This window comes from Natrix helvetica (assembly GCF_964273705.1).
Source record: "Natrix helvetica genome assembly, chromosome: Z".
Lineage (NCBI taxonomy): Eukaryota > Metazoa > Chordata > Lepidosauria > Squamata > Natricidae > Natrix > Natrix helvetica.
In genome coordinates, this window is record NC_138554.1 from 96892157 (window position 1) to 96916577 (window position 24421).

General features: G+C 41.7%; 1 protein-coding gene across 1 annotated transcript in view; it reads left to right on the top strand.

The window, feature by feature from the left end:
* RFTN1 (raftlin, lipid raft linker 1) overlaps positions 1–24421 on the top strand; it is a 135656-nt gene that overhangs the window by 17796 nt on the left and 93439 nt on the right. Inside the window, exon 2 of the mRNA XM_081970869.1 lies at positions 1142–1294. Within this exon, the coding sequence (XP_081826995.1) occupies positions 1150–1294 (145 nt within the window). The 5' untranslated portion in view covers positions 1142–1149. The remainder of the gene's footprint in view (positions 1–1141; positions 1295–24421) is intronic.

Sequence of the window (24421 nt, forward strand, 5' to 3'; positions counted from 1 at the left end):
AGCCTGGGAGCCACAACATTGCTACGATCACAAGGAAATTGCCGCCACATGGCCGTGGACCAAAATGGCCGCCGGAGCGGAGAACAACCCTTCTGAATCCCCAATACAATCCAAAACCAGCCCCAGGTGGTTGGAATCTGTAGCCACCGCCAAGAATACCCACACAAGGATTGGAGGTAGGGATCAAGGAAGGGAGAGGCAGGGTGAGGTCAGGAGGGTCCAGGCAAGGAAAATTTTTTGTAGGAGCTCAAATCTATACATCTTGTCTCAGGCCAGACTGGATTGAAACTAGAGTCAGAAGGAGGAGCACAGAGGCATGGCTTCAGCTTCAATCCAGTCTCGAGGCCAATTGAACGTGATAATACAAGCACTGGACCATCCTGCAACTCACTCAGGGAAACCTAGGCTTCCCATATTACGATCATGCAAAGTCAAATATTGCTGGTAATACTTTTGTGTTGTATGCTTTCATTAGTTATATTATTTGCCATTTATTGGGTACATATACTTCTGTAATAGGGAGTTTTCTCTTTATGAGAGATTGGAGGCTCATTGCGTGTCTAAAAAGCTTATAAAACCAGGATTTTAAATTGCATGAGGAATCCCTTTCAGTAGGAAAGATACTCTGGGACAACGATACTCTTAGGAGGTAGAAAATGGCAAGATATGTACAGTGAACCTATTCAGTTAATGCACTTCCCATTCTTCTCCTTACTGCTTGAGAAACATTGCTTAAAAATAAATTCATAATCAAATATGTAGTTGATGTATAGGATTGAATCAGGGGTGAAATTAACTTACCTTAGCTACTGGTATGCAAATGTGAGCTCGCGCTCGCTTGGCTCACATGTGCCACTTCCGCGCATGTGCAGGACCTGTGCATGTGCAGAGCATCAGGAACAAGACATGAAGACGTCCAGGCAAGTGGGCGGAGACTCCCATTGCCCCCACTACCAGTCTGCCTGAACTGGATAGAACCGGCTGAATTGCACCACTGAATTGAATGTAATTTAAATATTTAATTAAGCTGCTGAAAAGTCCATGAAAAGTTTAATGATTCTTAAAAAAATAACTAAACTTTGTGTTAATGAAGTAATTTAGGTTACTCATACATGTTTTTCTTCTCCTTTCTTGTCATCAGCTTTTACAATGGGTTGCAGACTAAATAAATTGGAAAAACATGATGACAAACGGCCTGGAAACATCTATTCCACTTTGAAGAGGCCCCAGGTTGAAACAAAAACTGATATTTTCTATGAATACCACTATCTAGATTTTACAACTTTAAGTAATGGTAAGTCTTTCCTCTCTTTTCAACATACAATACATATATAAGTCAAAATGATAAAAGCTCAGCTTTAAAAGCATTGTGTCAGTTCTATATATTGGGACAAACGAAGTTTTTGTGGATTGAAGCTGCGTTCTTTAATTACATTATTGTTTTGGACAGGTAAACATTATAGTAAACGAAGCAGTGGTGTCATTGATGTGCAGAACTTGGTTTATGTGGGCTCTGTGTGGTAGTTGTTTGAATTTTGGGATCCAAATAATAAAGACATCATTATGCAGAAATTCTAGGTATTGCTCATAATGGATTCTGGAACTTGGCTAAGTTGTTTCCAAAGTTGTTTCCAACATGATGATTTGATGGAGGAAAGATGTGATTTTCATTGTGCCCATGAAAGAAATGGAGTAAAAAATGAAGTGCTATTTATTATTTAAAAGATGTCATAATATATTTGTCAGGTAAACTTAGATAACCTTTAGATAAACAATTGTACAATTGTCTTTTAGCACTTTTCATATATACATTCAACAGTTCTGGGATCTAGCCTAAAGAAAAGAGTTATATTTTTGTGAGGCAATGCAAAGGATTTGAAGTAAAATTAGCATTTGCAATCAATAATTTATATTTTGTTTATATGAATTTTTTGTATCTATAAAATTAGAATAGAACAGAATAACAGAGTTGGAAGGGACCTTGGAGTTCTTCTAGTCCAACTCCCTACTTAGGCAGGAAACCCTACACCACTTCAGACAAATGGTTATCCAACATCATCTTAAAAACTTCCAGTGTTGGAGCATTCACAACTTCTAGAGGCAAGTTGTTCCACTGATAAATTGTTCTAACTGTCAGGAAATTGCTCCTTAGTTCTAGGTTGCTTCTCTCCTTGATTAGTTTCCACCCACTGCTTCTTGTCCTTTCCTCAGGTGCTTTAGAGAATAGCTCTTCTTTGTGGCAGCCCCTGAGATATTGGAACACTGCTATCATGTCTCCCCTAGTCTTCTTTTCATTAAACTAGACATACCCAGTTCCTGCAACCGTTCTTCATATGTTTTAGCTTCCAGTCCCCTAATCATCTTAGTTGCTTTTTTCTGCACTCTTTTCTAGAATTTCAACATCTTATTTACTTCATGGCAACCAAAACTGAATGCAGTATTCCAAGTGTGGCCTTACCAAGGCATTATAAAATGGAATTAACCTTTCACATGTTTCTGTTTATACGGTGTAGAACTGTGTTGGCTCTGGTGTATTCCTTTGGTTCACTAACTTGTCACTTTGTCAAAGAACGCAGTAAGATTAGTCTGGCAGGATCTGTTTTTGACAAACCCATGTTGGCTTTTGTTTATTACTTTTTTTGTTTCTAGGTGTTTTCTGATTCGTTGCTTGATTATCTTTTCCAGAATCTTCCTTGGTATTGAGGTCAAGCTGGATAGATCTGTAGTTTCCTGGATCTATTTTTTCCCCATTTTTGAAAATGGGAACTACATCAGCTCTTTTGCAGTCCTCTGACAGTTTCCCAGTGGACCAGGATCTTTGAAAGATATAGTTCAGTGGTTCTGAGATCTTACCTGCTAGTTTCTTCAGAACCTTGGGTCCTGGTGATTTGAACTCATCTAGGGTAGACAGGTGTTCACTTACCATTTTATTCCCTATTTTAACTTGTGTTCCTAATCTGTTTTTGTGGTGCTATTTTGATAGGTTGGACTGTTTTTTTTCTTTTGTGTAAAAACAGATGCAAAAACCTAGTTAAGTAGTTCTGCTTTCTCCCTGTTGCTTGTGTCCCCTTGCCACTTTCTCCCAGCCATGGACTAATTGTTTCCTTGACTTTTTTCTTGTTTTTAACATGTTGGAAGAAGCTTTTTTGTTAGTTTTTACTTTTGTCAAATTGCTTTGGTTATAGCTTGTAACTTTCACATAGAATACATAAGAAAGTTTTCCAAAGTTTATACAAACTGATTTGTTATATTGCATTTTTTAAGAACTTGAATGAGTGAAATGTGAATTATGAAAATATATATTCATATCTTGTTACATACATACATTTTGATTTTTCCTTAGAAATTGGTAATTCTTATTTTTATTGAATATAAGAATCTAAAACTAAATTGTGTTTTTAAATTTTACATTATAATTAAAAGATATGACACTGTTTCCTGACTCATTCAGTATTGTTTCTTTTTAAAAACAATTGCTGTGTTAAAAATAGCTTATATGAAACAGGAGCATAGTCATGTAAAAATGCTCAGATTTATGACTTAGCTGGCATTATTTTTGGAAAATAAATTTTTTTTCATTTAGTTGTTGCATTAAAGGTTTGTTACTATTTTTGTTTTGTAGGAAAAGGAAATGTAGAGTCTATAAAAAGAGAATCTGCTTCCTGTTTAAATTTCAACTTGAGGCTAGTAACCATTGTACAAAATAATAATGTCAATTTTGTGTATAAAGAAATTATATCATGTAGCTTGTAACAATATCTATTTTCTAGGCATTTTAAATTAGATCCATTTTCTGCTTAAATCTTTAAAAATTTTCAGATTTGCTCTGTCTTCTAATATTGGCAAACTTCAAGTATATGAGCTACGTATAAAATAAAAGAAATGTAAAGGAAGATAATGTAATTCACATGCTCTGGTTGTCATGGAATAAAAGTGGTTCAAAATGGGGTAAAATGTAGATTATATTGATGTAGCTAGGGGGTGGGATTAAAGACCATATAATCTTTTAACCTTCAGTTATTTTTTTCAATCAATTCAAGTGAAATATGAGCCTGTGGTGGCCTGAATGGAGGACAACAGGCTTCAACTGAACTCTGGCAAGACTGAATGGCTTTTGGCTTATTGAGTAATGTTGGATAGAGCTTCTTATGTTATATTCCCATAATATCTTTACTGTACAGGTAGCCCTCAACTTACAACAGTTCACTTAGTGACCATTCAAAGTTACAACAGCCATGAAAAAAAGTGACATGACCGTTTTTCAGAGTTACAACCTTTGCAGCGTTCCCATGATCATGTGATCAAAATTCAGCTGCTTTGCAACTGGTTCATACTTAAGACTGTTGCTATGGCCCAGGGTCATGTGATCACTTTTTGCAACATTTTCACTTTACAACTGTGTTACTAGCCTAACAATTGCAGTGGTTCACTTAACAACTGCTACAAGAAAGATCATAAACTCACTTAAAAATGTCTCACTTAACAACAGGAATTTTGAGTTCAATTGTGATTGTAACTCGAGGACTCCCTGTATTAGTGTACACATAGCAATAGTACTTAAACCTTTATACCGCTTGACAGTGCTTTACAGCCCTCTAAGCGGTTTTACAGAGCCAGAATATTGCCCCATGTTTATCATATATTCCCTACGCAAAGGTTTTCATAGGTGACAAGGTGTTGTTTCCTCTTACCATAAAGAAACCTCAAAGTCCATAATCTTACATGGAATATAATTGCTAAATTAGCAATGGTGTTGTAGAACTGCAAAAGTTACACAATTTTAAAAGTATGGCTTTGTTAAATATGGCTTTATTAATATGATGTCATATCCCTCAACATTGATAGCTGATTGCAATTTTTCCTATAAATAATCTTGACACTGACTATTCAAAAAGAAATGGTCTGTAACTAAATATACACATGCATCCTTACTTAGGGCCTGAATTCTTCTTCTTCTTTTTGTTCTATTTCAAGTGAAATAATCCTAGTACAACACAATTGTATTCATTTTCTCAATTGTTGTTTTGCCAAATTATTTGAGTAGCTTATTTTCCAGTGTTAGGAGTAATATAATTACATTATTTCAGTATAAAAGCAGAAGAAATAAGAGATAAAATAAGTATCCTATTAGTTTATCATAGTATTCCATCTAGCTCATCTTTCTTTCTTCTTTCTGTAACAAGAATTTAGGGGTAGAGTAATAGGCTTAAGTGTAAAGTAGACCACAGTGGTACTGTATAATCAATTTCTGTCCCTTTCGCCTTAAATACAAAAGGCGTTTAGAACTCTTGCAGAGTATTCATTCTAGATAAATCCACTAGAGAGAGAACCATAATTCCATGTAGCACATTTTCCCATTGCATATAAAGATGACAAAAGTATGGTATTGCAAAATCTGTTTCTTCTATATGTTCTCCCCAATCTATGAATGAAATAAATGCACATTCTCCTTGAATATTCATGCTAGCTGTATTTTCTCCTTAAGCTGAAAGTGTCCAGCATCAATTGCAGGATGGGGTACTTTACTACCTATTCCATCAGCAGTGCTGTCAAGTGACCTGTAGCATATGTGTTATCCAGGTACTTATTGGTTGATTAAGGTTGATATGGGCATGCTTCCTCTGCTCTGGTGCACAATCAGCCTCATCTGCCACCGTTCCACTGTTGTCTTTCACTGTGTCCCTTGTGGCTTTGGTTGTTTCCTGCTTGCCTTGTTTTTGGTGCTCTTAGTTTGTCAGCACTGCACTTCCTTTGACAAAACAAAATTGGGCTCCACAGCAAAAGCAAAGCAATTAGTGCGACAGAAAGTTAACTGAGGCACATAGATGACTGTAACATCATGCAGAAGCGTCTCTGCCTTCTGCACCGCACGCGGTTGAGGCAAGCCTCACCGGGGTGTTTGTCCAGCAGCCGCTGGTGGATACAGTGGTCAGAGGAATTATTCCTTCCCCTAATTGTTGGAGGATTGTAATTTCACTGCCAGCGAGACCTCTCAGAGGCTCCAACAGTTGACGACAGTTCCTGCACTTTCCAAGACGTGTGCGGTGGCCATTTTAAGCCTCCCCTTTTTTGTGCACTTTTGGCTGTTTGCTTGCCGCCATCTGTCTAGTAGGCAGATCACCACCAGGGTTCCACAGACCTATGTCCGGGTTGCTGGCAAGGTCTCTCCCAAGGAGACTGCTGCAGGGCAGCTTCAGAGTGTTTGGCTGCCTGAGGACATTGTCTGCTTTATTTTGTGTGCGGATCTGCCCATTGCCGCAGAACCTGCTGGTTCATGCCATTTTGTGGCTTGCTCTTCAGAGCGAATTTATCCAGCCCGGCCACAGCAGAGACTCAAGGACTTACACTCAGACCTCTCTGGCCTGTGTTTACTAGAACAGCTACCATCAAGCCTCCTTATTCCTTAGTGTGGCTGAGGTACCATTTTCCTTCTGGCCCTCTCAAGATGGCAGATCGAGATCTGGCTGATCTGAGCTAGCGGGCCCTTCCTCCAGAAAACATAGCAGGCTGCTCCCTACTCAGAAGGGTACAGGTGCCAGTCAAGCCACAAAGGGGAAGAAAGCTTATAGCAAGAAGGGTTCTAAGAGCTTGGACAGGGAGGCTGAGAGACGTGAGAGGGCCTTAAAGAAACAGTTTGAAAAGGCCCAGAAGCAGACCAGGGTGCCAAGCCAGCAGGCCAGTCCCCCTGTCACAGGTCCCTCCCTTTTTCAGCGAGACCCCACGCTGCCTCTCGAGGAGGGGGTGAATGATCTATCTCCTGACATTTCCATGGGGTCTCCTGGGTCACGAGGGGCCTCTCTAATTGAGGATTTGGCCCATATTGCTTGTTCTCTCCCGGTGGAACCCCAGATCCCCTCCAGACATTCCATTCTGGAGGTCTCAGGTGCGGCCACTGCGACGGGGCTCCATCTAGTGGAGGATCAGGGCCCGTCCCTATCCGTGGAAATGTGCGATGTTATCGCACGGGCCATTTTCCAGGACATCACTGAGAGTCTCCAGCAAAAGGAACATTGTTCTGTCAGATCATCCCATTCTCGGCCCTTAGTGCAGGCTTCTGACAACAGGGATCGCTTCCTGAGACCCCCATTCCCTGATTCTTCTGTAGCCAGGACCTATCGGAGGATGAAGGTATCGTTCCCAAAAAGCCCACCTTCACAGGTCTTTTCAAGTCCATACTTTTTAAGGCTATTCTACATAAGGCTAAGGCTTCCACTCACATGGGCAGTGCTCAGGAGACCACTGGATCTCAGGATCCAAGTGAGAGTCTCTTCAATGAGCCCGCTCCACCACAGGAGATTGTCCCTTCTCCAAAGTTATTTGTGGATGTCATCCAGGACCAATGGGCGGAGCCTGGGGCCCTCACCAACCCTAGTGGTGTGGACAAGAAACTCTTATTCAGTTGACTCCAGTCTGGAGGAGCTCTTGAAGCTTCCTTTGGTAGATGCCCTGTGGCATCTTTAACTTCCAACTCTGTTCTCCCCGTGGACCTCCTTGAGAGACTCAATGTGGAGGATAAGAAGGCAGAAAAGGCCTGTCACAAGACTTACCAGGTGGCAGCTTGGGACATTAAGGCGTCCACTTCCACCTTATTCTTTACTAGGGCATCCCTCCTCTGGCTATGTCAGTTACAGTCCAGGCTACCATCTGACATATGAGGTTGCGCCAGGACGGTAATAAAATAATAGCTGCTGACGAGTACTCGGCAGATGCTACTCTCAATGCAGCCAAGTTTGCATCGAGAGCCCTGCTGTCTAATGTGACGTCACGTCATCTTCTTTGGCTTCGCCATTGGCAGGCGGACATGAAGTCAAAATGGAAACTGGCTGCCGCCCCCTTTAAGGGGGGAAAGCTATTTGAGGAATCCTTGGATCTCGTGGAAACCAAGGACAAATGCAGGAGAATCCAACCCCACCCTGGGGTCTTCGCTAGTTCAGGGTTTGAGACCACCAGAAGTACGTCGCATCATCATCGTCATCACGTCCTCGGCAAGATCATGCCATCATTTAAAAACTGGCCTCAATAAGGAGCAGGCCTCAGTAAAGAGCAGTTCAAGTACGCCAATGGTCATTTACATTTTTGCGTCTAATTTCAGGACACACAAGAGTAGCATTTGCATGATGATGTGGCTATAAATAAACTTATGAACGTGTTATCATGATTTATTATGGATACTGCTGTATCAAGCTTTGCAGGTTAATTTCATGTGGTGGTCATTGCATGCAAAGCCAAGCCATAATGGGGAGTGGAGAGATGACAAAATAGGCAGAGAAAAAGCAAGCAAGTAAACAAAGTCAGAGGAGGAGGAGAAGATAGGAAGGAAAATGTGGGTAGGGAGAAGATCAAGGGAAAGAAGATGACTTTGAATTAGAAGATTATCATCTCATTCTTGGCTAGGTTGGATAAAAATTCATGTTTTTTATTTATTTTTAAAAAAGATTGGATTTTTAAATTTTGAATCGGATTTTTTTAAAATCAAATTTATTTTAATAAAATGCTTTTGAAGTAAATCTATCTAAAGTTAGTTTTCTATTTAAGATACACTAATAATTTAGTTTATTCAGCATGAAATGGAGCTTAGTTGTGTAGCATGAGACTGTATATTCTGCAATATTTACACTTTTGGTAAACTCATTCAATGAATCCAAGCTCTGCAAGCTGAGATAACATGCACTGCATTGATGCATTCACATAATTTCACAGTAACCATGAGATAAATCATAAAACAAAGTTCAGGAATATTCCTTTATCCCATTGTTTTGCAAATCTATGTACACTACTAACTGTATCATTGAAGAGAAATGCATTTGCACCACTAGGCTCATAAGTGTGTAGAATTTGAGCAAGCAGTAAGAATGAAAGTGAAACCTTCTTAAGCAGTTTATAAATATAATATTAAAGAACACCTGTCATTTCAGATCCATCATGGCAACGTCTGTCAATGGGCATCCATTCACATGGCAACGTCTGTCAATGGGCATCCATTCACCTGCCATGTCCCTCACCTTGTGTCATTGCCGCATCACCAGCCCTCCCGTTAAAATGAATGGGACTGTCAGTGAGTCAATAGCGGGTCAGAGGAGGAGCCGCTGCAGGACCGAGATGACAGTTGCTGTTTAAAAATTTAAACCAAGCCTTTTTACAAGTGATTTAAATCGGGATTTAAATCGACTTGATTTAAATCAAATCCACTCTGTTCTTGGTTGCACTGGAGGCCAGGCCAGGAGTTGAATCCTCATTCTTCTCACCTTAAGTCCAAAGAGTGAATGAGTGCAGCCTTAATCTCCAAAAGGAAAGTTAACAGTGGTTTTAATGTACAGTAGAGCTACCATATAATTGTGCAAAAGTGGAATGAATGATAATGCCCATCAGCTTGAAGGTGTTAGACATTTCTCACCCTGTAGTGGAATGAATGTTTACCTGTGATGTCTAGTGACATCTAGAGGAAGGGAAATTACGGTAAGCTGGAGCAAACAATCATCTACTTTGCTTAACACATCCTCAAGTATATAATCAGGGAATCATCAGGGCTAGAAATATGAAATATAGAAATTAGCAAAACTGATAGCAAATTTCATGCTGGCCTAATTTTGTGCCAACTCAGGGATGGGTAGATATCTCTTAATTCAGTAGGAAGGAAGATCCATACAAGGTCATTTCTACATCTCTCCCTTGCCAACTGCTGCTGATTGAAGATATGACCGTTATCTATTTACAAGTTACAAAAAGGAGGCTGCAAGTAGCTCTTATAGAAATAATATGTTATGACTGAACCATTATTTTTGGCATTCAGCCATTTTGATAGCTGGCATTTTTTAGATGCAAGAAATTCAACTTTTTCAGCATAGCAATTGCTGACAGTTCTTGGAATTGAAGTAATGTATAAACATCTGTAGCACACACAGATTGGAGAATCTTGGCTTAAATGATCCATTATGAATAGTAAATAAGAAAAATCTACAGGGAATTATTATAAAAAAGCAAATGTACTCTCTCTCTCTCTGTGTATAAATTATTTGTCTATACACATGCACACACGCACACACTTATGCACATATTCTCAAATGGATCTAGTACAAATTCTTTTGTAACAGTTAATTTGGATTATAGAATGATTTAAATGAATTTCATAGTGGGCAAGAGAGCATGACTTATATTAGGGATTTTCAGTGCATGCTTCATTTAATAAGTCGGGGCATGGAAGAGTGCATCTTTTTCCTATATTCACTATCAGAAATTAATACTGCCCATTCCTGTTTTCTCTGTTACACAGTTATGAAAGTATTCCAGGATTCTGTTTGTACTGTTTTTTATGTCTACAATTAAGCAGAATAGTTTCCTTGGTTCTTCCAAAGAGCTAATCAGCAAATTGTAAGGAAAGCTTTTTCAGTATCTGCGTATGCACAGATGAATGTAAAAGTATAGTTACCTGTGGAAAGCGCTTATTTTGCATATAGATAGATGTACAAACTTAGTGGCTTAGTTAACCATGGTTATACATATGAACCTACTAGTGCTGGACAAGGTAATCCAATCCAATATTATACAATATTGATATTGCTTCCATGTCTTTTATTTCTTATACTTTATTTCTTATCCCCATGATCTGGATAGCCTCCACTTTGCTGGCATTTCAAAGGGTTTTGAAGACCTTGCTTTTGGTAAGTGTAAAAAACACATATGGGAATATGTGGGTTTATTTTTGTTCTTGTCCAGTTTGTTGTACCCTTGCCATCTTTATTCTTCATTTTTGTCTATAATATTTTTCTTCTTGTAAGCATTTTTATTTCTAAATAAATCCTTAGAAGTTAGACAATATATAAATTTTATTATTTTTATTTAATAATAATAATAATAATAATAATAATAATAATAATAATAATAATAATAATAATAATAATAATAATAATAATAATAATAATAATAAGTTAAGCATAAAGCTGCTGTGGTAGATATATCGTTAGTAATTTACATACAATAGGTTAATGCTCAAAGTTTCATCCAATTGAAGATGGCGATACTGCTTCCTCAACTTGAGGTAGCTGTTCATAAGAAAACATGCAAACACATAGACACGTGCACATGTTTTTGTATTATTTGAGAAGTACAGTATACAAATTGGGATTTTTTGAAAATAACCAACTAGCTAAGTTTGCAGTTTGGAGCTTATGGCCAAGGTCCAACATGTGCATTTTGATAGACCATCTTGTAATAATGAGAAATTGCTTAAACACCCACACAACTGCTGCTTGATAGACAGATGGTTAAAAACTTTTTTTCCCCAAGTGGTGACAGCTTCCCTACTGAGAGAAGATGGGAAATCTTGTATTTTGTCTAAGAGTTAATGTAAACCAACTGAGGATAAAGGAATGTACATTATTCTCATAGAGGGGGGGAAATAAACTTTAGTGAATGTCACTAATGAACCAACCAAGACAAATTGTAATTGCTTTGGCTGAATAAGCAATACAGATTTTATTCCATAGGGTGTGGTTTCATTGATTCTTATATTCGTTTCAGACTGAATAAATTGTACAGTGTTACTTAGAATTTGTTCTGCTTCAGCAAGTAGACTATGCCAAGCTCCTCAAAACATAGGATGCATTCATACCAATATGCAAAATGAATTATCTTCCCTTGTTCCCAAATAATTTTGTGTGCACTTTGAAACATCTCCCTAAGGAGTGGAATACTTTAAGAAGGGTATGGCTATGTGATGGGAAAGAGAGCTTGCAGTCAATGGAGTGGTAGTGGGAGAATGAGTCAAGTACAGTAGAGACTCCCAAACTTTATAGTCAATAGTATAAAATGCTGTGGAGAAGTTTAATAGGATCAGTGGGAATACACTTCTCCATGAAGGTGCAGATCAGGGGTCTGTATAAACATTCCCAGAGAAAAGGAAACACTAGGAGCAATGGTGGGTTTCAAATTTTTTTAGAACCTATTCTATAGGTGTGGCCTGTTTTGTGGGAGTGGCTTGGTGATCATGTGACGGTGGGAGTGGCTTGGCAGTTATGTGACTGGGTGGGAGTAGCTTGGCAGTCATGTGACTGGGTGGGAGTGGCCAAATCGATGTCACTGAATTCTTTGCCCCAAAGAATGGACTACAAAAAGAAGATATAAAAAAGGAAATTTATTGTTTAATAAATTTTTATTATTACTTAAATAAGAATAAAATAAGTACCCAAAGCAATAAAACAGCTACTTACAGAGAAAATATGGCTGTCCTTGCCAGTCTTCAACATTACTGACCACCTAACATACACTTCTAGCTCCTCTGCCTCTTCCCTCTTCCTGGATTCACTCAGACGTTTTTAAGACTCACAGCCTGTGCACAGCACATACTCTTCCACCCCCTCTGCTCTTCCCTCTTCCTGGATTCACTCAGACATTTTTAAGACTCACAGCCTGTGCACAGCACACACACTTCCAGCCCCTCTGCCTCTTCCCTCTTCCTGGATTCACTCAGATGATTTTAAGACTCACAGCCTGTGCACAGCACACACACTTCCAGCCCTTCTGCCTCTTCCCTCTTCCTGTATTCACTCAGATGTTTTTAGGATTCACAGCCTGTGTACAGCACACACACGTCTAGCTCCTCTGCCTCTTCCCTCTTCCTAGATTCACTCAGACGTTTTTAAGACTCACAGCCTGTGCACAACACACACACTTCCAACCCCTCTGCTCTTCTCTCTTCCTGGATTCACTCAGATGTTTTTAAGACTCACAGCCTGTGCACAGCACACACACTTCCATCCCCTCTGCCTCTTCCCTCTTCCTGGATTCACTCAGACATTTTTAAAAGAGTGGAAGAGTGTGTGCGTGTGCACAGACTGTGAGTTTTAAAAACGTCTGAGAACTTCTCGACATCATGGTGAGGATGGGCGGGGTGAGTGAAAGAGCGAACGAGGGGAGGGAGTGTTCTGGTACGGGGCCTCCTGACGAAGAGGTACACTTCCAGCCCCTCTGCCTCTTCCCTCTTCCTGGATTCACTCAGACGTTTTTAAGACTCTCAGCCTGTGCACACCACACACTCTTCCAGCCCCTCTGCCTCTTCCCTCTTCCTGGATTCACTCAGATGATTTTAAGACTCACAGCCTGTGCACAGCACACACACTTCCAGCCCTTCTGCCTCTTCCCTCTTCCTGTATTCACTCAGATGTTTTTAGGATTCACAGCCTGTGCACAGCACACACACGTCTAGCTCCTCTGCCTCTTCCCTCTTCCTGGATTCACTCAGACGTTTTTAAGACTCACAGCCTGTGCACAACACACACACTTCCAACCCCTCTGCTCTTCTCTCTTCCTGGATTCACTCAGATGTTTTTAAGACTCACAGCCTGTGCACAGCACACACACTTCCATCCCCTCTGCCTCTTCCCTCTTCCTGGATTCACTCAGATGTTTTTAAAAGAGTGGAAGAGTGTGCGCGTGTGCACAGACTGAGTTTTAAAAACGTCTGACAACTTCTCAACATCATGGTGAGGATGGGCGGGGTGAGTGAAAGAGCGAACGAGGGGAGGGAGTGTTCTGGTACGGGGCCTCCTGACGAAGAGGTACACTTCCAGCCCCTCTGCCTCTTCCCTCTTCCTGGATTCACTCAGACGTTTTTAAGACTCTCAGCCTGTGCACACCACACACTCTTCCAACCCCTCTGCTCTTCCCTCTTCCTGGATTCACTCAGACGTTTTTAAGACTCAGCCTGTGCACAGCACACACACTTCCAGCCTCTCTGCCTCTTCCCTCTTCCTGGATTCACTCAGATGTTTTTAAAAGAGTGGAAGAGTGTGCGCGTGTGCACAGACTGAGTTTTAAAAACGTCTGACAACTTCTCAACATCATGGTGAGGATGGGCGGGGTGAGTGAAAGAGAGAACGAGGGGAGTGAGCGGTCTGGTACGGGGCCTCCTGACAAAGAGGTACGGGAAGGCACGCTAAATTTCACCATCCTGAATGGCCGTATCGGTCTGTACCGGTTGAAACCCACCCCTGACTGGGGGCCACAAAACCTGGGTAGGCATGGCCAACTTGATGTCACTCACTCCCACCCAGTCACAATACCACCACCACCCCGCCACACCTATGCAGATTTTGTGGCTCCCTGTGGGAAACTGGTCTCTCTCTCTCTCTCTCTCTCTCTCTCTCTCTCCCTCCCTCCCTCCCTCCCTCCCTCCCTCTCTCTCTCTCTCTCTCTCTCTCTCTCGACAAAAATGAGGCATGGGGACCCCACTGCACTCCCCTGTGGCCCATTTTGTGCCTAGTAGGTCTCTCTGAAGCCTCCTGGGACCAAAAATGAGGTGTGGGGGAGTATACCGCACATTCACACATGACTCCCGTGTTCATTCATGCAAACCTCCTGCATGCACCTCGTGCGCGCCCCACGCATGCATGGCAGAGACTCAAAAACCAGCTGGTCAGCAGGAGGTGCGCGCGCATTGCATGGTGGACCTGAGTTGGGGCAACGCTCACGTGCCCACAGAGAGGACTCTGTGTGCCACCTGTGGCACGTGTGCCATAGGTTCGGCATCCCGATGATATAGCTACTTGCTTACTGAATGATAGTATTTGTTCATTGCTAGTTGGTTTCCAGACCCAATTCAGGGTGCTTGTGATAAAAGCCTGCATAGTTTGTGCTCCTGTTACCTCTAGGTTCATTTTTTCATATAGAATCTGTTTGTCTTAAATGCTTTAGGAAACAAAAAAAATAATGCAAGTGTCTAACCCAAGAGAAGTTGAAGGATTGGGTTCTAGAGAGTTACAGAACAGCATTCCCCTTAGGGTTCCTATTTCTATGCTCTTTTAAAAAATTGGATAGGTTCAGTCAGGACAAACTTACCTGGTTGTAGCAACTCATTTTCAAGAAATAATTTTTATTAATTATGTTTTAACCAATGCTTTTACATATGTAGTAAATAATATTTATATGTACTATTAACTGCATGTCATTTCAGTTAGTTGAATTGAAAAAAAAACTTGCTAAATATTCTATACTTCCTTCGACAGAGTGAAATAAAGATAATATAGAATCAACATTTAACTGTAACTTAGCTTTTCTTCTCAGACAGAATCAGTTTAGAATCTGGAATTAGATTGTTACAAAATTAAGTAATTAAAAAAAATTAAAAATAACTCGGGATAGTGTCATTATTTTATAATATTAAATTTAAAATTAAATTCCCCAAATGAAATTCAAACTACTGTAAAGATGCAATATTTATTTTATTTATTATGTATACTTATTTATATTGCCACCCATGTTTCCATTGTGACTTTGGGCAGAAACTGTAGGATTAAAGTAGAGATCACCAAATTCTTTAGATCATTGACCCTTTCATGAAGTCTCAAATACTTCATTGACCACCAAACATTTATTATAGGAAAATAATTTAATACGTTCTACTTTAGAATGTATTAGGCAGTCCTTGATTTATAATCATTCATTTGATGACTTCCAAATTACACTGAAAAAAGTGATTTATGACCATTTGTCACACATCCATTGCAACATCCCCATGATCACGTGATCAAAATTTGGACACTTGGCAACTGTTTTGTATTTATGACAGTTGCACTGTCCTGGGGTCATGTGATCATGTTTTGCGACCTTCTAAAAGCAAAGTTAATGAGGAATCCAGATTCACTTAACCGTAATACTAACTTAACAACTGCAGTGATTCACAGGAGTGTCAAATTCAAGGCTCACGGGCCAAATCCAGCCTTGCGGGGTGCTTACATCTGGATTGTAGGGCTGCCCTAGAAACAGCAAAGGACTGGCCTGCTGTGCCTCTGCCAATGAAAATGGAGGTTGGGAAGGCCTCCCAGACTCCGTTTTCGGCTGCGACACTCTCCCGCAGCCCTCTGCCAGTGAAAATGGAGCCTCCTGGGGCTCCATTTTTGCTGGCAGAAGGCTGCAGGAGGTGGTTGTAACCGAAAACGGAGCCTTGACAAATGATATCAAGCTGGCCATGCCCATCCCGACCATTACTCCCTGGCTCCCTGAGGTCAAACACAGTCCTACTGCAACCCTCAATGAAATTGAGTGACATCCCTGACTTAAAAAGTGTGACGAAAGATTATAAAAGGGGACAAAGCTTGCTTAAATGTCTCCCTTAACAACATAAAATTTGGGGTCAATTGTGGGTTGTAAGTTGAGGATCACCTCTAGTGCTACTTGCATAAGCTTACACAAAACTTAGATATATGTCTAATAGAACATCCAAGTTTTCAGTGACTTAAGAAATGCTAGGAGCAGAGTTAGGCTAAACAAATAAATGGTCATTATAACACACATATATAATTAGAAAAATCCTTCCAAATACATGTATAATTGCACTTCAATATTTCTTAAATATTTATTCAAGGTGATAGTTTGAAAAGAAGGCATGGAACATTCTCCTGTGCACTGCTTGGAGAGTCCAAGCATGGGTTAAATTCAGTCTATTCGCCCAAGGACTGAATTGATTTTCTTAGCCACGGCTCCTCTCCTCATTGAGGACCAGTTCAAAAACTCAGTCTAGCCCAGTTCGGATGCGTTTTTGGGGAGTTCCTGTTTTTGGGTTAATAGATTGGGACTCTCCCTAGTTAGTTAGAGATTTCCTTATTTTTGTATTAGTTGTAGTCAGGAGGAAAATTTCCTTTTAAACGCTGTTGCTGTTGCACTCCTGGGAGGGCTTTGGAGCTTCTCTGCTCCTCATAACTGATGGAGCCTAGGTTTGTCGGGATGCTTGTCCAGCGGCTGCTGGCGAGCGTGCGGTGGCAAGAGGCTTCCTTCTCCCTCCCAGATGTCAGTTTGACTCTCCTTCGCCCAGAAACCTCGTTGGAGGCTTTGGATTGTGTTTGACAGCTCCCTTATCACCTGAAGAAACACGGCGGCCATTTTTAAAACCATTTTGGCACGCTTTTAAGTTCTGGCCGTGCTTTTCCCTCCTAGCCAGCAGATCTCCGCGGGGGAGTTCTTAGTCTTCGTTCGGGGCTCCAGCAAGGCTTCCTCCTCCAAGAAGACCAAAGCTTAGGAGAGCTTTGGCCCTTGGGTCATACTCCTATCCGGAGGACACATCTGCAACGCGTGCAGCTCATCTGCAATGTGCACAGCTCCTGTCAACTCGCGCTGGTGCCAGGCCTACTGTTTGCAGCGTTGAAGATTCCAGCTGAAGACATCATGGCTAAGAGAGGCAAGAGGGTGCCAGAGGAACATCCATACCCCTCGTCAAAACGCAGTAGGGTTGCATCAGACGAGGGGACAGGTTGACCTCTATGGACCTGAAGGAAGCATACCTGCACGTTCCCATCCACAGGTCTCACAGGAAATTCCTCAGGTTCCACTACGACCGCAAGCACTACCAATACAGGGTTCTCCCGTTCGGCCTGTCGTCTGCACTGAGGACTTTCACAAAGGTGTTGGCGGTGGTAGCGGCCCACCTGCGCCCCCTTCCAATACGGCTACTCTGCTACCTGGACGACATCTTGATTCAATCAGCATCACCGACCAAGCCATCAGAGATGTCCAACACACCATCTCCACTCTACAACATCACAGGTTCTCGGTGAACCGGGACAGCTAACGCCGTCCACCCGCATATTGCATCTCGGTATGCTGATAGACTCAAACTGTTGCCGAGTTTTCCTGTCTCCTGACCGCAGACGCAACCTCACAACCCGCACACGGACTGCGAGAGTGAACCAGCTTGCATCCATCGTGTCACTGTCTCAACTTCTGGGACTTATGATTTCTTGCATAAACATAGTTCTCTGGGCACGTCTGCATGCACGCGAACTACAATGGTTCCTCCTTCCCATCCAGAGGGCAAAGGCCAGCAACTCCCCCAGGCGTGTCAAGCTACCCCTGAAGGTAAAACAGTCCTTTTGATGGTGCGAGCAGTGATGAAGGGTTGTCTCTTCAGAGAACCAGACTGGCTGGTAGTCACAACTGACACAAGTCTCCAAGGATGGAGACTTTCAGGAGCAAATGACTCAAGGCAAGTGATCACAGAGAGAGGCAGCACAGAGCATAAACTTGTTAGAGCTATGGGCTGCCAAGCTAGCCTTGCGCCATTTTTGGAGGGACATTGTGGGTCGCCATTTGTTGCTACTTACAACATAGCAACGAAGGCCCACATAAACAGCCAGAGGGATACCAGGTCCAAGGTCCTCATGGCAGAAGCAGAGACGCTAGGGAGGTGGGCCGAACGTCATCTGGCCTCCCTACGAGTGGATCACATCTCGGGAGTGGACAATGTGAGGACGGACTGGCTGAGCTGGACGACCATCGACAACATGGAATGGCGTTTTCATCCGGAAACCTTCCATCAGCTCACAGTCATGTTCGGCCTACCGGTGATCGATCTGTTTGCCAGTCCAGCCAACTCTCAACTCCCGAGATTCTTCTCAAGGTACGCCACTCTGCAAGCAGAAGGGACCGATGTCCTACGCTGCTGCTGGCCAAGAAGCCTCTTGTACTCCTTCCCACCACTGTCTCTCATCCCGCAGGTAGTCCAGAAGATTTTAGCAAAGGAAGCAGAGGTTCTCCTCGTCGCACCTCACTGGCACAGGAGATCCTGGTACGCGGACCTTGTCAGCCTCTCCATTCGCAGACCATGGAGGATACCTCAGGAGCTACTCTCCCTCAGCCAGGGGTCCATAGTGCATCTGGATCCCAGCTGGCTCCAGTTGGCCATATGGCACTTGAGGGGGAACTCCTGAGGAAAGACAATCTGTCTGACAAGGTCATTCGTACCATACAAACATCGCGTCAACTCAAATTTATGATGCCACCTGGGCCGCCTTCACTACCTGGTCCTGGACTCATGACATTGTCACTGTCTCAGCTATCACAGCTGCTAGACTTCTTGCAGGAGGGGTTGGATAAGTGTTTGTCCCCCAACACCCTTCGCCGTCAAGTTGCTGCCCTGTCCACCATCTTAACTAGACATTCTTCAGTGTCCTTGAGGCAGCATCCTCAGGTGAAAAGCTTCCTCAAGGGGGCTTCCAACTTACATCCGCCTACTGTTCACAGGTTCCCCACATGGGACCTCCCCCTTGTTCTCAGGGCCCTGACCAAGGCTCCATTCGAGCCGATACGGTCCATCGGCCTTTGGCACCTGACCTTGAAAACAGTTTTTCTTATTGCTATTACGTCGGCCAGGATGGTGTCGGAGTTGGCAGCTCTCTTGATCCATGAGGATTTAAGTATCTTTCATGCTGACCATATCACCCTCCGTTTAGATCCGGCCTTTCTGCTGAAAATTAACTCAATATTTTACAGAACTCAAGAAGTGGTACTCTCTAACCTGCCCTCACCCTCAGCATCCCAAGGAATGAACCTGGCACAAGCTAGACGTTCGGAGGACGGTTCGCAGATACATCAAGAAGACGGAGGGTTTTCACCGCTCCAAATCACTCTTCATTTCCTTTCAGCCAGGCACCATGGAACGGAAGGTCTCCCCTTCTACAATCGGTCGCTGGCTGAGGGCTTGTATTAAGTTGGCCTACCTATTGCAGGGCAAGGCCGTACCACTTAGAATCCCAGCTCATTTGACGAGGAGTGCCGCCATCACGGCCGCATGGACAACGCAGGCTCCCGTGGAGGAAATATGTAGGGCAGCCACACGGTCATCTCCAACCTTATTCATTAAACACTATCGCATTGACTCCTACGCCGCAGCCAAGGCTTCCTTTGGGAGGAGGGTGTTACAACGGGTTGTAGCGACTCCATGCACCTTGGATGTTTCTGTTTCCTTCCCTGGGACTTCATAGCTTGGGTATGTCCCATGCTTGGACTCTCCAAGTAGCGCACAGGAGAATGGCTTACCTGAACAGTCGTTCTCTGGGCGCTGCGGGAGAGTCCAACCCTGCCCTAGGGTTTACTCCCTCTCTACTAGATCGCATCAGGCTGTGTGGAGCAAAGACACTTTTGATAAGACCAGAGGAGACACCGTGCACATGTCCATCACAGACCAACGCCTTCATTTTTGAACTGATCCTCAATGAGGAGGGGAGGCGTGGCTAAGAAAATCAACTCAGTCCTTGGGCAAATAGACTGGATTTAACCCATGCTTGGATTCTCCCGCAGTGCCCAGAGAACGACCGTTCAGGTAAACTAACGGTTATTCTAAGGCATTTTGGATCTGATAGTGCAATTTGTGCAAAGCTGAGCCTCCTGCAAAAAATATATTCAATTACCTTTTAAGCTTTCTTTTATATTTTAATCCACCATTTCTTCTCATGCCTTACATAGGGCTTTATTTTTTTATTTCTCAGTTGCAAAGCATGCTATTTTAAGTAATTAACATCAGCTATGCAAACAAAGAACTTTAACACTGCAATGTGATTAAATAAAACAGTGTGAATTATCTGTCTTTCAGTAGTACTTCTTAAGCTAAGTGAATACACATACAACTAGAAATTATTGTGTCCTTCAAGAATAATGTACCGTGTTTCCCCAAAAATACAACAGGGTCTCATTTTCTTTTTACTTACAAAATATGGCCTTGGGCTTATTATAGGGGAGGGCTTATTGTTTTGGGGTTGCCGGGCGGCTGCTCCCTTGCGAACTGTCTTCCGAAGAGCCGGGCACAGCCTGAGGGGCGAAGCAGCCAGGAGATGATCAAGCTCACAAGCAACTGCCCGCCAAGCCCTTCTCCAGCTGGGCAGAGCACCATTCACTGATCTAGAGGGTATCACTAAGGCGCCAAGCCACGTGGCGCTCTGCCTGCTCCCCAGTTCCTGGAACTCTCTGTAAGAGAGTCTTCCGGACAGAGAGACTTCCAGCATCCAGCCCACAACCATAGAGCGCACTCCTAGAGCAGCTGCTGCTGGAAGACTCGGCAGCCAGGTTTTGGAGTTTGGAACCGGAGAAGACATTGTGTTCAGAGCACAGCGGTGGCGGCGGCTGCTGCAGGGAGAGCTGGGCCCAGACATGTTAGCTAGGAAGCATGCCTGCTGCAGGCAGAACAGGTGCTCACGCAACCCCCTTCTCCAGCCGGGCAGAGCTCCATGCACTGACCTAGCGGGTATCCCTAATGTGCCAAGCCACGGGAGCTGGGGAGCAGGCAGAGCGCTACGAGGCTTGGCACCTTAGTGATACCCCCTAGGTCAGTGAATGGCACTCTGCCCGGCTGGAGAAGGGGGTTTCTGGGTGGTTGCTCGTGATCTTGATCACCTCATGGCTGCTTCGGCCCTGAGGCTGTGCCCAGCTCTTCAGGAGCCAGTTTGCAAGGGAGCAGCCGCCCGGCAACTGCCCCCTCCGGCCAGGCAGAACACCACTCCCCAACCTAGTGGTATCCCGAAGGCGCCAAGCAATGTGAGCGCCTTTCTCTCCCTCCCGGATCCTGTGGCTTGGCACCTTCAGGATACCGCTATGTCGATGAGCGGTGCTCTGCCTAGCTGGAGGGGGGAGTGTCCAGGGGGTTTATTTTCGGGGGTGGGCTTATATTTTTGTCCACGTGAAAAATGTGGCAAGGCTTTAGTTTCAGGACAGGTTGTATTTTGGGGAAAACACGGTATTAATTTACTCACAATATTTAGATGACTGACCATCACAATATATATATAAAACAAAAGCAAACTGGATGTTTCATGTTTTTTTCAATTTTATTTTATACTGTATGATATTCTGAAATGAGCCTCTCTATGTTATAATCTTTGAAAAAACAAATGAATAACAAAAACATACATCATTTTAGGATACATCATAGGATTCATATTTTAGCTTGGAAAATAAATGATATAGTACATATAATGGACATCATCATAAACATCTAGCCTTGAAATGAATAGAGTTAATAAAATTTCAGGGTTTTAGAGAAGTATTTAAAAATTGGCAGTATCAAACTTTAGGTCTCATTTTGCTTTAATATAGTATGTGCTCAAGCCAGAACATCTTTAGTAAACCCTTCTTATAGGGAGAAAATAAATTTCAGCACATGGAGATTTTCAGATAAGCTTAAAACAGACTTTAGTAATTTGGTCCAAATACACAACATTTTCCCTTTGTTATTGAGATTAGATATTCCATCTGTATGTACTTGTTTGAATTTTCTTTGTAAAAAATTGTAAAACAACAGTTGTATGTAACAGGTGGCCAACAATTTTAATTACATCTAGAATTACAATTAAATAAAACAGTTACACAAAAAAAGATCATCAATCTCTTTATAGACCATTTTTAAGATGTTTACGAGATATACTAATTGTGGTACTAAATGCCCTAGATTTTAAAGACATTGCAGTTTTTCTTATGTAATTGGAACTGGTTTCATCCCATGATGTTATTTCATTTCCATTGTTTGTCATATTATAATTTGACTAACAAGCCGCTGAAATGTGATATCACAAAAATACAATATTTTACATTACGTTGCTTACAAAAATATAATTTCAAAATGATAAGCAAACATGTAAAGTAATGTATGGGTGATTGTTTCTAAAGATTGCTTACTATCTAGTACTCACTTATCTGTCATGCCACCCACTCTCTTTCTCTCTCAACAAATTAATGATAGCAAAACTGACAGGAAGTGTAAAGGGTGCAGCTTGATAACAAAAAGTCAGACAATAATGAAGCATTTTATTCAGTGAACATGTGGTGAAGAACAATGAAAATAATCTTGCAAATATGTTTTAATTTTAGCTATTGATCATTTGAAAAGCTTCATCAAGGCAGTCAACCCAGCTGGTTAAAAAAAGAACCAAAGCTACAGAGAAAAGACAGATGCTGTTTCTGAGCACAGCTTTCTGAAATAAACACAATACAGTACCAAAATAAAAATTATTCTGAAACAGTTCCAAACTTCACATAACAGCAGCTTAACAAGAGACCACTTATTGTCCTATTCTTTCCCTTTTCCCTTTTCTTTCTTTCTTCTTTTTGAGACGCAGAGTACAAGTAGAGGTCAGTTTGTTTTGCATTTTAATAAACAGTATGATGGGAGGTAACAAATTAATTCATACGATAACATTCTTTGTTATTCTTAGATAAGAAAACAGTTGCAAATTTAGCTAGCAAAATGTATCAGAAGCAGGCTGATTTTTATTCTTCTTTCATTATTATCTGCATCATCCCTTAACCTATTCAAGATTCTTTCAGTTTAATTTCTAGACTTCATACTTTATTCATTCATACTTTATTCATAATTTTCAGATTAATTTATTTTGATATTTTCATTTGTAAATATGTGGCATCTATGGGACTTTTCCGTATTGGAATGTCTTAATCTTTTTAATATGTGAATGCTCCCTGTTATTTGAAATGAACTTTGTACAATGACTATTATGAGAACCTGGTGAGAAGTTTGTTGCTTGGCACACCTGTCAAATTTCAGCATATTGATCAAAGATACAGTTCATATGAGAAGCTAATGAGAGTTTTCTATTGCCTTCTAAGATATTTCTTTCCTCGAGGAGAAAAAAAAGCTGTATCTGATCTTTGGAAATGTGCAGTCTTTGTACTATTTTGCATGAATTGCTGACAAGAACATTTCAGTTTACAGCTATACAGATAATTTTACTCAGGTTTGTTTCCTCCCCCTACCCCCCCAAATGGACAGGAGCAAAAATGGTCTTTATTAAAATAGATGTGTGCCTAAACATAGAAAGGAAACTTAAAAATTTAGCTTGAGCTTAAATTCAAGTAGTTTCATAGATTATTTCATACACAGAAATTAATAATAATTAATACAATAATGTTTTACTCCTCATTCTCGGATATGGCCTAAGTAGATTGGATTGAAACAGTAAGACGGAGATCTATTTGAGATCAGTGGATGAGATTGTAGTCATTTGGAGTAAAGTCCTAAATCAAAATACACTGACTAGAGAGGATGGAAGTGTAAGCAATGTCTATCATCTGAAATCTCCATTTTAATTTCAAAGTACTTTGTGCTAATTCATGATTTGCCAATAGGACTATGTCAGAAGTGCAAAAGACAAAGCATGGAAGGTGCCAAGTTACATCACATAAATTTCCAGTCAGACTCATGAGTTGTGGGAACAAAGAGGAGTCAAACTCTCTTAAGTATTTATTAGTATGTTGAATCCAGTAGGAGTTCCACTCCAAATTTCCTCTCTTTGAATTCTGATCTGAGACCACTTTGAATTCAGCATAGATTTGGCCAGCAAAATATTATCTCTAGTTATTTAAAATTGGGCAGTCTTGTGTGTGCAGATCAGTAATGTGTGACAGGGATTGTTTTTAATGGCAAATCTAGTTTGTACTTCCACAATTTGTGGATATGTCCATAAGTCACCAGGTGCTGCATTCAACTTGAAGGCTTTTAAGTTTATCTGATCTTGCACTATTTTAAGTCTTGTTCGCTGCTAAAATCAATTTGTCCTTGATTTGCTCTTATATATTCGCTGTGCAGTTTCAAGGCCTTTGTGAACCACAAAAAAGATTTGGAGGGCAGGTGCTGATTATGGACTGCTCATTC